General features: G+C 41.0%; 3 protein-coding genes across 10 annotated transcripts in view; 1 reads left to right on the forward strand and 2 right to left on the reverse strand.

Annotated features, from left to right (window-relative positions):
• The window catches only part of IFT88 (intraflagellar transport 88), a 39,341-nt gene extending 32,299 nt beyond the window's left edge, over positions 1-7,042 (reverse strand). Inside the window, exons 1-8 of one of the 2 annotated variants that reach the window (XM_083609055.1) lie at positions 6,887-7,042; positions 6,702-6,768; positions 5,518-5,613; positions 5,013-5,075; positions 3,881-3,937; positions 3,243-3,296; positions 1,285-1,348; positions 1,122-1,191 (exon numbers count right to left, since the gene is read on the reverse strand). In XM_083609055.1, coding sequence (XP_083465181.1) covers positions 1,122-1,191; positions 1,285-1,348; positions 3,243-3,296; positions 3,881-3,937; positions 5,013-5,075; positions 5,518-5,607 — 398 coding nt within the window. In that variant the 5' untranslated portion in view covers positions 5,608-5,613; positions 6,702-6,768; positions 6,887-7,042. Of the gene's footprint in view, positions 1-1,121; positions 1,192-1,284; positions 1,349-3,242; positions 3,297-3,880; positions 3,938-5,012; positions 5,076-5,517; positions 5,614-6,701; positions 6,769-6,858 lie in introns of both variants that reach the window. The other variant, XM_083609056.1, reaches the window with a different exon arrangement.
• Positions 7,043-10,052: 3,010 nt separating this feature from the next.
• The window catches only part of CRYL1 (crystallin lambda 1), a 37,613-nt gene continuing 29,295 nt past the window's right edge, over positions 10,053-18,370 (forward strand). Inside the window, exons 1-2 of the mRNA XM_083609287.1 lie at positions 10,053-10,195; positions 16,588-16,695. Of these exons, the coding sequence (XP_083465413.1) occupies positions 10,155-10,195; positions 16,588-16,695 (149 nt within the window). The 5' untranslated portion in view covers positions 10,053-10,154. The remainder of the gene's footprint in view (positions 10,196-16,587; positions 16,696-18,370) is intronic.
• The window catches only part of LOC310760567 (uncharacterized protein), a gene marked incomplete at its 5' end in the record, with an annotated part of 100,525 nt that continues 95,187 nt past the window's right edge, over positions 13,033-18,370 (reverse strand). For 2 of the 7 annotated variants that reach the window (XR_014547009.1, XR_014547011.1), the window contains 2 exons: positions 15,678-16,128; positions 16,567-16,681. Coding sequence is in view for 1 of the 7 variants with exons in the window: in XM_083609330.1 (XP_083465456.1) it covers positions 15,505-15,545; positions 15,814-15,892 (120 nt within the window). Of the gene's footprint in view, positions 15,546-15,677; positions 16,411-16,566; positions 16,682-18,370 lie in introns of those variants that run through there. The other 5 variants (XR_014547010.1, XR_014547012.1, XR_014547007.1 and 2 more) reach the window with 4 other exon arrangements.

Genomic DNA, 18,370 nt, shown 5'->3' on the forward strand with positions numbered 1-18,370 from the left:
GCAGAAATCAGCTTGTACTTCCTTGGTTCCAACCCACAGATGGGGGGAATCACCTGGCACCTGAAAGATTTCTGGTATTGGAATAATTGTTTTATTCTCATATCTGTTCTGACTTGTATTTTAATCTTCCAACTTTTGATAATGCCATTTCTTTTCTAAGTTGCTATTATTATTCTTGCAATTGCATACATCATATTATTGTGGAGGTTTTTTTATAATCTTATAAGCCTCGGGAATACGAAAAGGAATAAATAAAATATAAAGACTGATGTGACCCTTAGCAGTGAGCTTTTCCAGTTGCTACAAACTGCTTTATTCCTTACATGAAAAAAGATTTTTTACTTTTACCATGTCACTCTGATTTTGAATCCAAACAGAACCCTTGAGGATAATCATTCAGTTCCCTTCTACAATTAACTTGGTGCTTAGCCTTTTAACTAAGCCTTGGCCAACAGACTACTTTGCATCTGTTTGCAAATATTTTATAAGCATTGATTTTTGTCCTTATTTTTGTACTGCAGTCATTGTTTAATTCTGTATCATCAGCCTCACAAGGAACGCTATCAAAATTTAATAAATATTTATGATAAATTACAACACATTTGATCGTTAAAAGGCATGCCTTACTTGGCGGTCTAGGAAGAAAAAATTAAAAGAAGCTGCTGAAGGCCTGTTATTTTTGGCTGCTTTAAGATTCTGCTGTTATTGTGCACAGCTGGCCAACCTCGTTCCTATTTATGTCTGCAGATCCACCAACATTTTTTAATTCATTCATGCTAGTAGATATATAGCTAAATGCAGCTCTGTTGTTAACTTATTAGCTTATATATTAAAAAATCAAAACTTGCCAGCAAAGCACTTTCTCACAGAAAGCAAGCTAAATTTTGTACAACTGACCATATGGTGAGATAACCCAGGACCACTGCTACATTATCAAAGCCATATTGTAGCAACCTAAGAAAAATAAAGGCCCAGCAAAAAGCCTCTTCTCATCATATTCTTTTCTTTCTCTTCAGAATCCAGATACACAAATGGTGGAATCTTAATGAAAAATTACTGAACAACAACAACAAAACAGATCTGAAGCATTTAACTGCAAAAGTCAAACATTGTCCACATACCTATCTTCATTCTTTGTTTCTAGGGGAGGAGCTGGTCCTCTTGCTTGACCAAGAGGATCAAATACAGAACCTGCAGATTAGTAAACAGTGTGAACTGTAAGAAAGTGCCTTCCCAAGGCTTTTAAAAAACCTATTATTGCCAAGGATTCTTCTAAAACTGTACCTCTGGAAACTGCTTTGGTGTAACCTGCTGCCTGCACTGCTGTCATCGGTCGAGCAACACCATCCTTTAAAAACAAAAGCTTATTTATATGGATAACTGAGGAAGCAGGGCTTTATAAATTATATCACACTGAATTATATGACCTTTTAGGTACTCTATAATAAGTACACTAGTTGAACTCCTGTCAAGACTGCAATACTCTACAACAGAGATGGAGAATGGCAACTGGCCAGGACTACATCCAATAATTATTATTTATTGTTATTATTCATTAATTTTATGTACAACCCTTCATTAAAAGATCTCACAGCAGTTCACAGAATAAACAAACTGGCCCACCCTTCACAGGCCATTTTGACAAATGGGCAGAGCCACTCACCCACCAAGCACCTGATGCCATATGGCATCAGGCATTTCAAACTTTAAGTCATAGAGCAGGAAGATACCCTTTCTTTGATAGAAAAAGGCAGCAGCAGAGGCTTATCTCAGAATTTAGTACTGTAGCCGCACCATGCTAAGATCACAGATGATAAATACTTCTTGTTCTGTTATAGTACTCTGCTGCTGCTCTACACGCTTACTTTGGAGCAAACCCCAGTGAGCCTTACTTCTCGGTAACTGTACTTTACTAAAATGCATCAGTCTTAGAGGTATTCAGAATAATCTTACACTATTCTCTTTAAACAATCTAATTTTACCATTTCTAAAATACTGATCAGGTTTAGACATAGCAAAAGGCTGCACAATATACGTTGACGTTTTCCCCCACCCCTGTATAACGAATGGGGGAAAGGAGACAATGGTTTTACTAATGGATTGCTCCCATTAGATGATATGTTACATTGTCTCAGGATGCTGGCAAATCATTATTGGTAGCCCTTCTTCAGGGGCTTCCAATGTAAGAAAGACTAACAAATGTACAATACCAAAAGGCTGAGAAATGGTGGACATTGTATTGTTCCCTGGTACTCCAAGGAGCTGTGGTTGATGAAGCAGGCTATATGAAGACTGGATTGCAAATCTTGCTCTGAAGCCAACTGAACACACACTATGACACATAATCATGCCTACCACATGGGTGAAGGCAGCAAAGAAGTCATTCTTCACTGCATCTATTGCATCCTTGAGGAATCAGCTGACAGGGTTGTTGCATGAGGACCAGAGACTCATTACCCCAGATTCAAGGGACAGACTCCTGGAGTACATGGTAACTAGCTGTAAGAGCTTTGCAAGAAACTTTGAGGGCAAAGTCATCTGATTTCAAAGTGACTTGGATGCTACCAAACCAAATCCAGTTGAAGCAGCCTGATGATGCGGACAGGATAGTCACAGAGATGCAACTGATCACATGCCCTCTGGACCCCTGCTTTTACTGGCTGATTAATCACTTGGATTAATCTAAGTGATGAGAGCACAGCTTCTGCATTTGACTGTATTACAAGACAAGAAGCACATTTCAGACTTGATGCCAGAGAGGTACTTTCAAATGTTGCAGTACAGAACATCTTCAGGAATTTGACCATGCTTACCCCTCCTGTAACCTGGTGGCAACACAACACAACCTGAAACTTTTCTAGCTTCTTACCTACTGCAGATTCCTCCATCTTCTGCAGCATGTGAAAGAAACTGGTCTACGTTTGGAAATACACCAAACCAAGCAATAAGCAGATACGTGAAAAGGTGTAAGCTTGTTTTAATCTAGACACACCTTCAGCTTTTAGAAGCCCATGATAAATACAGTGACAATTATGAAGAAACAAACAGATAATGATAGCTTAGAAAAAGACAGATTAAATGTAATGTTGTGTTCATTGAGTTTTGTTCTCCCACCCCTTTTTCTCATCTCTTTTCTGTCTGCTTGAAGTTCAACTCTTCACCATAATGACCTGTCTCTTGACTTGATCTATACATTACACTGATGCTTGTCTATAAACTATAAAGAATTGTAGCAATATTACCTGTACAGCTGCTGTCATTGGTCTGCCCATTGATGAAGATAGTGTTGTCTTTGACTAGCACAATGTAAGAAAATATTTAAAGTCAATAATCACTGCATGCTCTGCTTCTAAGGGAAGAACAGGGCTGGATCTCAGAGGACACTGTTCTAACAGCATAAAGGGAACACTGCTCTATTATTACAGAATTTACAGAACTAAGGATGGGAACTCTCACTGCAGATACCAGATTTCTAAACTGCAGCAGAGAAAGATACAACTCCAATTGTCTTCTCCACCCTGCACAAGCAACACTAGCTTCACACTGATGTTCTCTGAAGTGGGAAAGTAATCTCATTCAAAGAATGGCAGGTGAAACAAACCATGAGAAAGACAAATGCCAACAAGTACCAGGACCAGTTCCTGGGTTTGTACTATGTGACCTGAAGACCACCCTGAGATTCTTCAGCCAAAGAACTTCACTTGTCACTGTATGGCATTAATCCCTGTTACATCTATGCATAATGTGAGACCCATCGCTATGCAACCGTATAGGCTTATTGAATCAGAAATTAAACAGCAATGTGTATTGGTTCATTGGAGAAAGTGCTGAGCCAAAGAAAGAAAAGCTGAGTAAATTTCAGTACAAAATAAAAACCTACCCCATATCCAGTAGCTAAGGGTCGTGAACCTGATGTACCTGGAACTTTGGCTGTAAGCTTATTAGAAAAGATTAAAGGTTAAGCAAGAATGATGTATTCATTCAAAGAAACTAGCATACTATATTAAAAATATAATTACTACATAAAATTACAGTAAAGCTATATACCAATTTCTAAAAATGTTTTTTCCCTTTATTCGTGAGAAAATACAAAATTGTTTTAATGTCATCATGTTGTGTTTTTGGAGCAACCTCTTGACAAGAGACTAAAAAGTTGTGACTCTCGCAGAATTCAGACAAGACTGTCTCCTACTGTCCAAAAACAGGGGCATTCATAACATATCAGATCTATTGAAGCAACAGACCAACCTACTGTATTACTAAATGGTTGATCAGAAAGTCAACACTGATAGAAAATCATCTGTTGCTCAGCAAGAAAGTATGTGCCTTGTGGGTATGAGGCCACAGATATGGCCCCCAGAATCTTTCTTTAAGGAATCTCATGTAGCTAGTCTCAGAAAAAAAACCTCTGCTCTGGACTTTGAAGAGCTGGGTTTGAGAAGTACTGCTAGTCAGTATGAACAGTGCTTGACTAGAATGATGAAACATACATAGATGAATACTTAAGTGGTTACTTCTGTGCAGTTATTAAGGGAAACTTTCATTGCCCCTTTGCACATTTCTGTTCAATTCTAATAACTTGCTAATTACTGCATATGTTCAGTGCTTGTTCATAATATGTTGTCCTTACTGCATCTCGGGAATCTTAGCATGCTTTTCTGAGCAAAACATTCCAAGGGGCACAACTGAGAGTCACATCTTTGGAGTCTTATTACAGAAGAAAACTACTTGCGAAGTCCCAAGGGCACAAATGTAAGAAAAGTGCAAACTTCACAATGAAAGGTACAGGAGAATAGCTGAGGAAAGTTATGGCACTACACATGCTACTTCTGCTGGGCATGAAAATAGCAAAGGCTGCTGCTATCTTAAGCATACTCAGCAGAAAGAAAGACTTGATGAACTTAGTGGGACTAATAAGCACATAGGCTGAACTTGTTACAGCAGAAATGCAGCTTCTAGAAGTGCTTACACATGCTTACTTTGATATATTTTAATTCTTAATATTTACTTACAGGAGGTCTTCTACCATGACTAGTTTTCACAGCTTGTTGAAAAGCTGGATCATTCTCTAAATCCTAAAACAACATAAAAAAAGGTAAACATTGGAATAATTAACTTTGCAATTCATTTTGTTTGCTGGTGTAGTTAGATAATACAGACACGCATTTCATTTGATTTCACTAACTTGTTCTTATAGGGTGAGAGAGAATGAAATCATGCTCAGACTAAACCCACTTAAATTAATGGACTTAAGTTACAGCAGGTTGACTTCGAGTATGGATTACATTGGATATCACCCATGGCCTTTGCTACATTTGTATGCAGACTCAAAGTAGTACATTATTTCACTAGCTCAAGCTTTTTAATATCAATTACGCTGATCCAAACTGTTCTGCTTATTTTCATTTCCGCTTCTATGCATTGTAGCAGATGGTCATGGAAACAGGGCATGTGCTTCCTTATCACACCAAAACTGTAAAATATCCACATATAAACTTGGTATCACCATATTTTTACCTCTGTATCAAAGGTAGGATTATAGTCATTGTAACCAGAATAAATATCATCTTCATCTGCTTCGGTTGCCAGGTGGACATTTTTCATCATTTTAACCTATAAAAACATTGACTACGTTAAAATATTTACCTTTATCTTCAGCATTCAGTTAGTCCAGTTACATAAATTGTTACAACATATAAATTATGCATTGAACTAGATTACTTCTGAGGTATCTTCCAATTAGGAGTGTCTGCTCAAGTCTTATTGCGTTCACTGGTTGTTACAAATAAGTGTGCAACTTAAGTCTTTTTCTTCTGGGATCAGTTTATGCTCACAGAATATTTTCTGAATAAATTCTTTAACAGCCCAACAAAGTATAGTCTTTGTGTTTGTGGATCAGGCCAGATCAAAAACACTGTGTGGTATATCCTGTGTTGTCCTTTATGCAATCTACCTATGGAAAGGTCCCTCTATTCATTTCAAAATTTACTAAGCAGCTTTTCAAAATTAGATGACTACTGTGCTGCCCAATGTAGACAAACTGGTTACCTAAAGTAGCTTTATAGGTGCTAACTGTGAGGAAGTTACATTTTTATTATAGGACCCATAACCGTGACAACTGCCAGGGAGATTGTTAAATCAAATGATTTTGGAAACTTTATAACATTAAGTTTTGATAACCTGCAGTCCAAAAAGTTGTTACATTTTCAACTTGCTCTTAGAATGTCTTGCTTTTTTTGTGGTTCACAATGTAATGACCATCAGTTGCAAGCAATAAAACAAGACTGATAAGGATCAAGTATATACTTCTAATGGAATAAATCAGATAAGTTATAATCAAGGGCATAGCCAAGGGGGGGGGGGCAAAGGGCAGCTGCCCGCCCCCGAAATCCATAAAAATCAATACAAATTCTGCCCCCAACAAAAGCCTGCCACCCCTAACAAAAATCCTGGCTACTACGCCCACGGTTATAATTCCTAACAGCGTTTGAACAGATAGTAATCGCTCAGCTCCATCGGCACACACTTTTGTGTAACAGTTAACTTGCATCACCGATGCTCTTGCACCAGCAAAATCAGTTTCTTACTGATATTTGTATTTGCATTACAAATCATCACAGGAAAAAACCCAATACAAACCATCACAGCAAAAAAACCCAAAGTGTTTTTTAAAGAAAAACGTATTAAAATGTAATGCTTACCTCAATGGACGTTCAACTCTTCTGGAGTCGGGAGCTGCGATTAGCTACTCCAGTTGTGTCGGTTTTCCTATACAGTAAAAGCAAACATCAAGAACGAGAGTTACACTGCTGAAAATATTTTTCAAAACAGTAAAATAATAAAAATTTTTTAAAAAACCTGTAAACGTAATGATAAGATTGACAACCAATATTCAGGAAAATTGTCAGACGTCCAGCAAGTCCGCGCTGCCTTCCCTCCCTCTACTCTGGCGACCGACGCGGCCCCGGGTCGTTGTCAACGTTAGGGCCTATACTTCTCCCTCGGAAGCCCACAATGCACCCCTTCAGGTTGCTTAGCGACGAGAACGCTCTGCTCGGGAAGGGGAAAGCATTAGAGCATGCGCAGTAGCACAAGGTGAAGCTACTGCATCCTTAGCGCGCCCACAGTTTTGGTCACGTCCTACTTTCCTAGCGCGAGCATAAGGACGGGGTTTGGATCATAAAGCGAAGGGGGCAGTAGAGGGAAATAAAAGGGAGAGCGGAAAAATTGTGCAATTTGTTGTATAAAAGGGGAACAATTTAAGGGCAAAAATAGGATGAGTTTAAGCTATGTAAGATTTCACACTCATACGCAATTATCCTGATTAGAATCCTTTTTCTTATTATTTTAAATAAGGATCAGGCTATGCTCCTCGTCAGTTAGAAACTTCTAACATTTTCCCGCTGTTCAAGTTTGTAAGGTTGCCCTAAAGTGGTTTAAACAATGGGAACATGTGGCTTGATGGCACAATATTTTGCTGGAACTTTCATCTCTTTATTAGTACGCACACTTCCTGTTCTGGATGGATTGGTGCAGTTCCACTTTGATGTTTAGGTTCTGTTTAATGACAAGAAACAAGTTGTAGCAGGTTTAGTTAATTTGGAAACCAGAGTACAACAACAGTGATTGATGTGGTAGTTAAAGGAACAGGAAGGAGTAATGAAGGAATCACAAATCCATGTTAACTGATTTAAGTAGTTTCTAGTAATTTTATTTTCTATTCTCTCTCAGACCCCACACTTTGTTAGCTAAGCTGACAAACTGCCTGATATCCAAAGATTTGTGCTGTGCATACTATGCACAAAAGCCCAGTGCCTATTTTCAGAAAATTGGAGACTTGATCCTACTGCTGCTGTAGTGCATATAACAATTTTGTAAATACATGTCATTGTGCATGCATGACAGCTACCTCAAAAGTACCTCAGATTGTAAAGTGAATGTGGCTTACATTTTCAAATTAGACGGAAGCTGGTTTTAAGGGGGGAAATACATCAAACAGCAGTGTTTCCCAAGAAAACTACATTGTAGATATGCATTGTGGTTAACTTCATGTGTACTGTACACAGCTTCAGACACTACCGTGGGAGTGTACCAGAGTAAATAGTAATGTGTATGTAGCTTTATTTTATGGGGCCAGCTTCTGTTGGTGTAGGAACATAGAAGCTTGTTTGTTATACATAATTCTACCTGAATAACTGAAAAGCTGCTATATTTCTACATATAGGAAATGTCCTCCAAAAACCTTTACTTTTTTCCTTTCTAACACTAATTGGAAGGAGGCAGGTCCAGAGCAATGAATCACACAGAGATCCAAGAGGTAGTCTTCTCTGCGATAGAGTAATCCTTTTGCATTTCTGCATAGAGAACGACTGAGTGCTATAATCATACCAGCCTGACATAGATGGCACAATTGCCTACCCTCAACAGTGACCAGAAGGAAATAAAGTTAGAGTGAATCACTTTTGCAGGGATGCTGTAGACATCCTCCTTTGTGGTGGGGTACTTCTGGGCTCACACAAGCCTTTAATTAATACTCATGGCACACTAATAGTTCTCATGTGGAACAGTTTGGGAATTACTGGTGTATGACAATAGTACATGTTAAACAGAAAAGGACATGACAGAGCAAGGAAATATTTTCACAGCATTTAACAGAACTGCTTATATAGACTAGGAAATAAATACACACACACAGAGAGAGAGAGAGAGAGAGAGAGAGAGTATATATATAATAATATTCTATAGACTAGGAAAGTAAAAGTGGGTTTATGTTTTTCTTTTAAACATTTATACCCTGCCCTTCAAAAAGAAGTACTTGAGCCAATTTACAGTAACTAATTAAATATAAAAGTCCCCCAAAATGTGCAATACAATTTTTTAATGGCCTTCTAAGCCCTCTTAATTTTTCCAAATTATGTGGACAATGGGGAAATGAAATGGAAAGGAACACTGCTTCCATTTCATAGTATATGGCAAAAGTCCATAGAAGCCCTATTGACGGGTGCCTATCTCTGGTCTCTCAGAGTAAATATTGACTGTTTAGTAGCATATCACTTTCTCCTTCCTCTGTCTCAGCAGAGGAATAAGGGGATTTGTTTGTGTGTCCTCTTTCCCTGAGTAATCAGTGGAATTAAAGTCTTTCTGTGTCCCTCCCACTTGCAGCAGTATCTGCAACCTTAGGCATGTCTACTCAAAGTCCCATTGAACTAAATGGATCTTACTCTCAAGAAAACATGTATGGACTGCAGCCAAAACATTGGAATTGTTACCAATATGACTTTCCCCTTGGCAGCACACCTTGGCTTCCACCACCTGAGGCGGCATCTGCCACCGTGTGTCTAATAATAATAATAACCCATCTGGCTGGGTTTCCCTTTAATTTGTCTAATCCTCTTTTAAAGCCTTTCAACTTGGTGGCCATCATTGCCTCCTGGGGAGAAAGAAAAAGCTGGTGGTGGGTTCTCCCCACCCCCCGCGCCCCAAGCCTTTCAAATACCGCAGCCAAGGAGGTCACCACCCCACATCCCTTGGGATGGAGTCCCTGCAAAGTGGCTCTTCTAGACACCTGCTGTGCAATCCTTCCCAAAGAGAAAGAGGTGAGTAAAGCAGCACCTCCTGCCGCCTTTTCTGGCTTGCGCATGCGCTCTCTCTTCGTGGGTACCCTCACAGGGCCCGATCCTCCGAGCCGTGCAGCACCCCACAGAAAGAAGCGGAAGAGGAAGCCATATATATATGGATGCATAGCCATGAGGGGAAAGCAAAGTCGCTGTGGAATCTCTCTCGGAACTGCCCGCCCACCCCGCCGACTTCCTTCGACAACGAAGCCAGGAAGAAGCAAATGAACCCCCTTCCTCGCCCCCCTCCGCTGAAGAGCCCCACGCGCCTCCCCGCCTCTCTTTTCCCTTGACCCGGGTAACCCCTATCTGGAGACGTTCCCTCGAGCCGCCGCTTGGGGCACCCGGGGAGCCAATGGGAAGTGTTCTTATCTGGGAGCCAATGGTAGTGGCCGTGACATCCCTTGGAATTGGGGGGTGGCGGGGTGGGGAGGAAGCGCCGCCTTGAAAAGGGATCCGCTGGCCCACGTTCCCCCCCAGTGGCTTTTCCCGGGTTCTCCTCCTCCTGCCGTGTGAGTGCTGCAACCTGAACTTAGCACAATGGATCCCGTGCAAGAGGGACGTGTTGTGATTGTTGGCAGGTAAATCCCTTGACGAGAGGCTCTCCTGTTGGCGAGGAGAGAGGAGGGAGAAGGGTGTTTCAGTCCGGGAAAGGAGATCCTGTGCCCCCCCTTACCCCCAGGAAAGCGCGAAGGACGTGGAACCTGCGTTTTAGGCGTGGGATCTTCAAAACCACCAAACCACAACTTTTACATTGGCATTTGCTGTTGCTGCAGCAAGGTGTTAAAAAAGGGAAAACAAATGAGTAACTTTCCTGCGTGTGAATAGAACACTTATCTAAGCCATTTAATCTGTTTGCGTTTAGTCTGTACAGATTACCTTGAAACACATGGAGAGCTAAAGGACATTCTAGGTGAATGGCAGCACGGGAAAAAGTCCATTGCCAACATGGAAATTCAAAGTGTGGTGTCTTTTGGAAAGCTTTTATAAGCAGCAAAATGTAGATTTTTGCCAAGATAATTTTATAGTGTAGTAACTTGATTGAAATCTGGATAGCCTTCATGTATTTATGTTCAGGTTGTATGTGTTGCTCTTTTTTTTTCTCCCTCTAAATTAACTGCATCTAATTAAAGTAACAGGAAATTTGTACCTAAAATTAGTGCTACTGTGTGTGCTTGCTTATAATTAAGGAAAAAAGAGCCCTGCTGGATCAATGGAAGGCCTATGTAGTCCAGCATTCTGTTCACTTGGTGGCTGATCAAATGTCTATTGGAAGCTCACAAATGGCTTTAAAATATATATGCCTCTGTTTTCCCCGTTTGATAAGGCCTAAAACTCTGGCTTGCTTATTTTTATAACTGACTTTTCGCCCCAACCTTAACTCTTCAAACAAAGGGACCTCAAGGCTTGCTCCATACGCAGTCTTGCTGTCCGACCGCAGAACATAAGAGGTGTGAATTGTGTTTGGAGCATGTGCCTTTTACGTTGTCGCATGCTGTTAGACTAAGGCAGCAGCTAGGGGTTGCACTCGGTTATGCATCGGTCACCAGTGGTATGTAGAGGGTAAGGTCAAACTTTGCCCAATGGCAGCACCAACTGGGAAACTGCTTAAATGTCGGAAATTGGAACACTTCAGCTAGCACAGAACAAAGGTCAACCAGCAATTCTTTCTGTGCTAGAGGTTTGTTGGTAGTCTGTTGAGGCTACTGCACTGTGGACTATGAATTGCTGTCAGATATGTGATTAGGAGACTCTCTTGTAAACTAAGTGAATGAAAGTACATGTTTGTTCTGAATATTGAGTGTATGTCTGAATAAAACTGTGAAGTAGATGACCTCTGTACCGTTAGTAACCTTTATGTAGAATTGCACCAGTATTGTTCCTGTATCCTGTTAATTGATTAAGAGAACCAGTGATAAACAAATCATGTTTATTGCCAATTTTTAACATGACTATTAACTGTATGAAAACAAAGTACCATTGAAATCAGTAAAACTACAAGGAAAGTGTGTGGTCATCAATATGTGGAAAGCTTTAATTTCCTATGGCGAATATGGCAAAAAGTGTATTGTATATACATTTGCTATTATAAGGAAAATACTGACAATAAACTGATCAGAGGTTCAAGTAAGCCTTTTCTGAAGTCTAAAAGCATTTTATGGAAATACTAATACATTGAATTATAAGACATATTCAAGTAGAGATGACACCGTTGCAGTTATTTGCCCAAACTCCACCTGTATGGGTTATGATTGCTCTGTAAATTCTATTTCAGTTATTCTAATCTAAAGCATCTTGTCTTCCTAGTTTAGTATACAGTATTGTAGTGTAGATAGCTTACTCAGCCACATTTGCAATATACTTCCACATTTACTTGCGGATGTTGAGATCTGACTTGACCATGCCTCATTGTCCCCAGTTATAAAAAGAGATAAATACTTCCTTATTTTGCTTAGTTATTGGGCAATTCAGTTCCATTCACAATAATGTCAGTGCCCAAGACATTTTATTGTCTGAAGTGGAGCATGTGCTTCATTTCTAGTGAAAATGTATGGCAATTAATAGTGCAATCCTATGCATGCCAATTCAGATTAAGTCCTACTGAACTCAATGGGACTTTACTGTGGGCATAATCCAGGCCAATTTAAGCACATTTAGCTTGCAATTCTATACATGCTTACCTACGAGGATAGTATTATGCAAGGATTATATATCTTTCTTATATAAAGCACATGTTATTTTCATGGCAAGAGCTGATGGACGGTATAGAAATTTAATTTTAAAAAAGAACTTGCAAAAATCATTTTTAAAAGACAGGCTGCTTTATTTACAGTATTCTCTAAATAAGAAACACTTAATTATATATGATAAGACTTCTCGAAGATTTTTCCACTATCACTTAAGAATAATAAAAACATGTTAATTAAGGGAGTGTTTTGCATCTCATGACACATTCTTGCATTTAAAATCAATAGAGGTGTTTGCACAGACTGCCTGGCTGCAGAATAGAATAATATTGTCGGAATATTCTGTTCTGATGTCTGCTCTTCAGTGACTTTGATATTACCTGACTATAGCTACAACCTTTAATAACTTGTGACTTCATGTGGCCTTATCTTGCCTCTTTGAGAGTTTCCCCACTGCACTTGGAAACCCAGCCAGATGGGCAGGGTATAAATAATAAAATATTATTCTTATTCTTATAGCTGTGTATTGACAGCTCCATTTGGTTGATCTAACTGAGGAATACATGACTGCCATACTCTCTCTCAATACAGTGGTACCTCGGGATGCGAACGGGATCCGTTCTGGAGCCCCGTTCGCATCCTGAACAGAACGCAGGATGGGACGGTGCATCTGCGGGTCGTGTTTCACTGCTACCACGCATTTGCATGACATCATTTTGAGCGCATGCGTGAGCGGCGAAACCCGGAAGTAATGTGCTCCGTTACTTCCAGGTTGCCGTGGAGCGCAACTCGAACGCGCTCAACCCAAAGCGCATTCAACTTGAGGTATTACTGTACATTGTGGAATCAACATATATCCTAAGTCCACTGAATCTGTTTATTGCCACAGAGAAATTGTTAGTGCGGGTTAATATAACAGTGTTGTCATGGATGGATCGCTACCTGTTGAGATTTAGATTGCCTTTGGTCATCTTTCCTCCACCCCCCAAATGCAGAGGTGAAGGACCTATTGGGATGGTCTGCTATCAGACTTGTTGAATTTGAGAGATTCCTGAGACCTGCGGTGAGCAATTTGCAAGGCACTTTGAGCACAAGGTCACTTACATTTTGATCCAAACTAGATGCCAGTGTTGATAAAGTTCTAGAGGAGGTTTCTAGAGCATTGGCCAGTCAAAGTGTATGGAATCATGTTCTGTTGTTGTGGTTTGAGGATGTGGACAGGGCAACTGAAGGGACCTCGACTACAACATGTACTCTCAGTTTAGATTATTCCTTCAACTACAGCAATACAGAGACATGGAAAATAATTTAGGAGTAGTCTCGTATTTTTAAACATGGGTTTTACTGCATCTTTACATGGAAGAAATAACAAAACAATAAATAAGAGCACATGAGTAGGGAGGTGATCAATGCCTTTTTATGAGAGGGAGTGGTCCTTGCCTGTTTGAAGGAGGCAGTGGTAAAACCACTCCTTAAGAAACCTTCCCTGAGTTCAGAAAACCTAACTAACTACCAGCCTGTTGCTAATCTCCCTTTCCTGAGCAAGACCAGATCCCAGTGCTTTTGGAAGAAACTGATTTTCTGGATCCATTTCAGTTGGGGTTTTGGCACAGAAACTGCTTTGGTCGCCCTGTATGATGACCTCCGTTGAGAGAGAGGCAAGGGAAACATGTCCCTGTTAATTCTTCCTCAACCTCTCAGTGGCTTTAGATGCCTTCTGGAGCGACTGCCTGAACTAGGGGTGGGTGGCACCGCTTTGCGGTGGTTCCAGTTCTACTTGGATGGTCGTTCCCAGAGGGTGTTTCTTGGGGAATGCTTTTCAGCCCTGTGGAACCTTCAGTGTGGGGTTCTGCAGGGCTCAATCCTATTCCCCACGTTGTTTAACATCTACATGAAACTGCTGGGTGGCGTTATCCAGAGGTTTGGAGTACGTTGTCAGCAGTATGCTGATGACACTCAGCTCTATTTCTCCTTTACATCTGCAGGTGAGGCAGTGGAAGTGCTGGACCAATGTCTTGCCTCGGTAATGGACTGGATGAGAGCCAAAAACTGAAACTCAATCCAAATAAGACTGAGATACTGTTAGTGGGTGGTTCCCTAGGCCAGATGGGTGGGAGATTGCCTGCTCTTGATGGGGTTACGCTTCCTCTGAAGGAACAGGTTTGTAGCTTGGGGGTACTCCTGGATCCTTTGCTGTCGCTTGAGGCTAAGGTGGCCTCTGTGGCCCGGAGTGCCTTCCATCAGCTTCAGCTGGTGGCCCAGCTATGCCCCTATCTGGACAGGGATAGCCTAACTACTGTTGTCTATGCTCTGGTAATCTCAAGGTTCAGAAACTTCAGCTAGTGCAGAATTCAGCGGCCAGGTTGCTCACTGGAGCAAGACAGTTTAAGCATATTACACCAATCCTGGTCAGACTGCATTGGCTACCAATTAGTTTCTGGGCCCAATTCGAAATGCTGGTTTTGACCTATAAAGCCTTAAACGGTGCAGGACTGCAATACCTCAAGGACTGCCTCTTTCCATATGAACCTACCCAGACCCTAAGATCATCTTCTGAGGCCCTTCTTTGTGTGCCTCCTCCTTGAGAGGTCCGGAGGGTGGCAACATGAGAACGGGCCTTCTCTGCAGTGGCTCCCCATCTGTGGAATGCTCTCCCCAGGGAAGTTCGCCTGGGGCCTTCATCATGTACCTTTAGGCTCCGGGCAAAAACATTCCTTTCTAAACAGGACTTTGGTTGATTTGATTGACATCCTATGCCCTTTTAAAATGTGTGGTGTGGTTTTTTTTGGGGGGGGGTATTAGGTTGTTGTTTTTATTTTGATTCTATATTTTATGGTTTTATATTTTGATTTTGTTCTGTGAAGCGTCCTGAGACCTGACCTCCAGGTATAGGGTGGTATATATAAATTCAATTAATAATAATAAGTAATACAAATATATTATCTGCAAATGAAAAGGGTGATTTAAAAAAACTAGGAGAAATTGACTACATATACATAATTGAACAAATGAATTAATGAATGGGGCTAGGGAGTGCCTTCCATATTGATATTTTATTGTAGGACCAGAAAATTTGCATCTAGATATCCAAATTAGATCCCAGTATTTAGCAAGAATTATGCCCGTTGGCAGGCAGATACTAAACAGGACTGTTTGTTGGCTCTGTGCAATTTAGCTGATCTTTGAAATGAGTATTATCATTACTAAGCAGTATCTAAGATAGAATTGCATAGAATATCATTTTCTGTAAAAAAATAAAAATAAGTATTGACTCAATATGCAATACATTAAAAAAAAAAGAATTGCCAAGAGGTGCTGAACCCTGGTGATAGAGCACATGCATAATCTCCCAGATTCAATCCTGATATTTTTAGTCTCAAGATTTTCAGGTAACAGGGCAGGGAAGAATCCTGACAGGCAAGAGAGCCATGATCAGAGTATATAATAGTGGGCATGATAGATGAATAGCCTAACTTGGGGTAAGGCAACGTCATATGACTATATATGCTCACCTGAATGTTTCTGCATTCCATATGTACTTAGACGGATGCTCTGTGTGCAGGATTTCAGGTCTGTAGCATGCAGAATAACCTACAGAATAGTGAAACAAGACTATTTTCAACCCAAGTCCATTTTATTCAACATTCGCTCTCTGCTTAATAAACTTAGATGTTCCAAAAGTAGGGTGTGAGCCAAATTGCTTTGTAATATGCTGATTGGTCTGTTGCATCCTTCATTGCCCTTTCAAAACATACCTTAAACTTCTGTTGCTGAATCTGCGGGTTGGTTAACTATATCCACATCCAAGTTGCTGCCTTCAACAGGTGCTGAAACAGGAAAACCTTGTTTTGCTTCTGTGTTGTGACAGGAATAGGTCTGTGAGGTGGTTGAGCATAAGAGGCAGGGCCTCTTTTGTGGTGGCTCCACCACACCTTTGGAGTTCTTTCCCAGAAATGCTGCAATGGCAGCTACACCTCAGACTTTTCAGAAGACCTTAAAAACTCATTTGTTTCAGTTGGCCTTCTCCTGAATAATTTATGTCCTGCTTGCTGGAAAGAGACTGGAATATCATTATGTTACTGGAATTCCAAACTCTCTTTGTGGAATTTCTGTGGAATAGATCAATAATAATTATTGATTTTTAGTAAAAAGCATTTTTATATACTTGTAGTTTTTATTGCTGTAAGCTCCTTTGGGCAGGCTTTGCCTGGAAAAGTGGCATGTAAGTATTTTCAAATAAATAACAATAAAAGATTTGTGCTAACCATTTTCTCTTTTCTTCTTAGTGGACTCATTGGCTGTAGCTGGGCCATGTTATTTGCTTCTGCTGGATTTCAAGTAAAGCTTTATGATATTGTACAAGAACAGGTAACAAAAGCCCTGGAAAAAATTGGGTAAGTCATTTGAGTTCCTTTAGCACAGATTAGTCAGGATTATAATTGTTTGAATACTGTGGTTAGCTTTTAGTTCTAAACAAGATGAACAAGGGACCAGTGGGATTTCAGGATGCATTCAGATTATCTGTTCAAGGTAGTGCTCAAATTATGGGATAAAAGGTAGTAGATCTTCAGTGAGACCCACAAGCCCCACTACCGACCCTCCAGTTTTTGATCAATTGTCCAATGTGTCCTCTATTGCCTTCTAAAAGCAATAGCAGGCAGGCAGGCAGGCAGGCAGGCAGACACACACACACACACACACACACACACACACACACACACAGAGAGGCATAAATCCTTTTACTGTCACACAGCAGGCAGAGGCTTATCTCTGATTTTAGCACATAGAATGGAGATAGGATGTCCCTTATCTCTGATCTTAGTGCTTAGTCTGACATCTCCGTCTGGCTGTACACAGAAGAGCTTATTAATTGCATTTGTATCCCACCATTTTCTCCAAGGAGTACATGGTGCACCCCTCTCCTCAGGTAATCCTTACACAACGATCCTGTGAGGTAGGTTAAGAGGTTGGGACTAGCCCAAGGTCACCTAGTAGGCCTGGGCAATATATCCATATATCGCCCAAGACTAGTATTAGGGGCAGACGGTGATGACGCCTCACTCAGTGGCATATTGCTGGTGAAACCGCTACCTCCTGAGTCCCACTGCTACCAGCGTGCTGAGGGAAAAACAATCTGCATCCGGACTCTGGCGGCAGAGGGACTCAGGAGTGGTGGCAGTTTCACCAGTGATATACCGCTGAGGGAAACCGCCATCACGGTCTGCCCTCATACCACTGCAGAGGGAGAAACGGCCAGCATTGCCGAGGCACAATACAGCTTGCTCCTCCCTCTGCTTCAACAAGTTCCATGTCCCTCTGGCTTGTGCATACAGGAGGGATATGGGGCTTGTTCAGCTGGGAGGAGGGCGGCGAGAAGACTTAAAGAAGCCCTCCCGCCCCCCACCTAAGCCTCGCCAGTCCCCCTTGCCTGTCTCAAGGCAGCAGCGGAAGCTGCCTCAGGTTCCTCCACCTTTCAGTAGCTTGCTTGGCTTGTCATATACCTTCACCTTTCAGATGCTCCATGTATTTGTTATTTTTTTCGTGTTATAAAAATATAGTGGTACCTCGGGTTAAGTACTTAATTCGTTCCGGAGGTCCGTCCTTAACCTGAAACTGTTCTTAACCTGAAGCACCACTTTAGCTAATGGGGCCTCCCGCTGCCACTGCGCTGCCGGAGCACGATTTCTGTTCTCATCCTGAAGCAAAGTTCTTAACTCGAGGTACTATTTCTGGGTTACTGGAGTCTGTAACCTGAAGCGTTTGTAACCCGAGGTACCACTGTATAAGTAACACTTAAAAAAGCTTGTTTAAGATGCCCAGTCCCTTCCAATACTAGTAAGTGGAGACTTAAGTTTCCAGAATGCTTATTGAGAGTTAGGAGTTTCCGTATTCAAATCACTCAATCGGGAGTTGCGTAGGTATCTTTAGATAAGATACTGTTCTCTTGGCGTCAGCCCCACCCCTTGTAATATGGGATGGTGGCAATAGTGACCTATTTACAATGCTGTTGTAAGAATTATTGAGATAATGCACGTGAAGCACTTTGGACACATCAGCTGTGCTAAATTG

The sequence above is a fragment of the Podarcis filfolensis genome (genome assembly GCF_964270895.1).
Source record: "Podarcis filfolensis genome assembly, chromosome: 4".
In the NCBI taxonomy this organism is placed as follows: Eukaryota; Metazoa; Chordata; class Lepidosauria; order Squamata; family Lacertidae; genus Podarcis; species Podarcis filfolensis.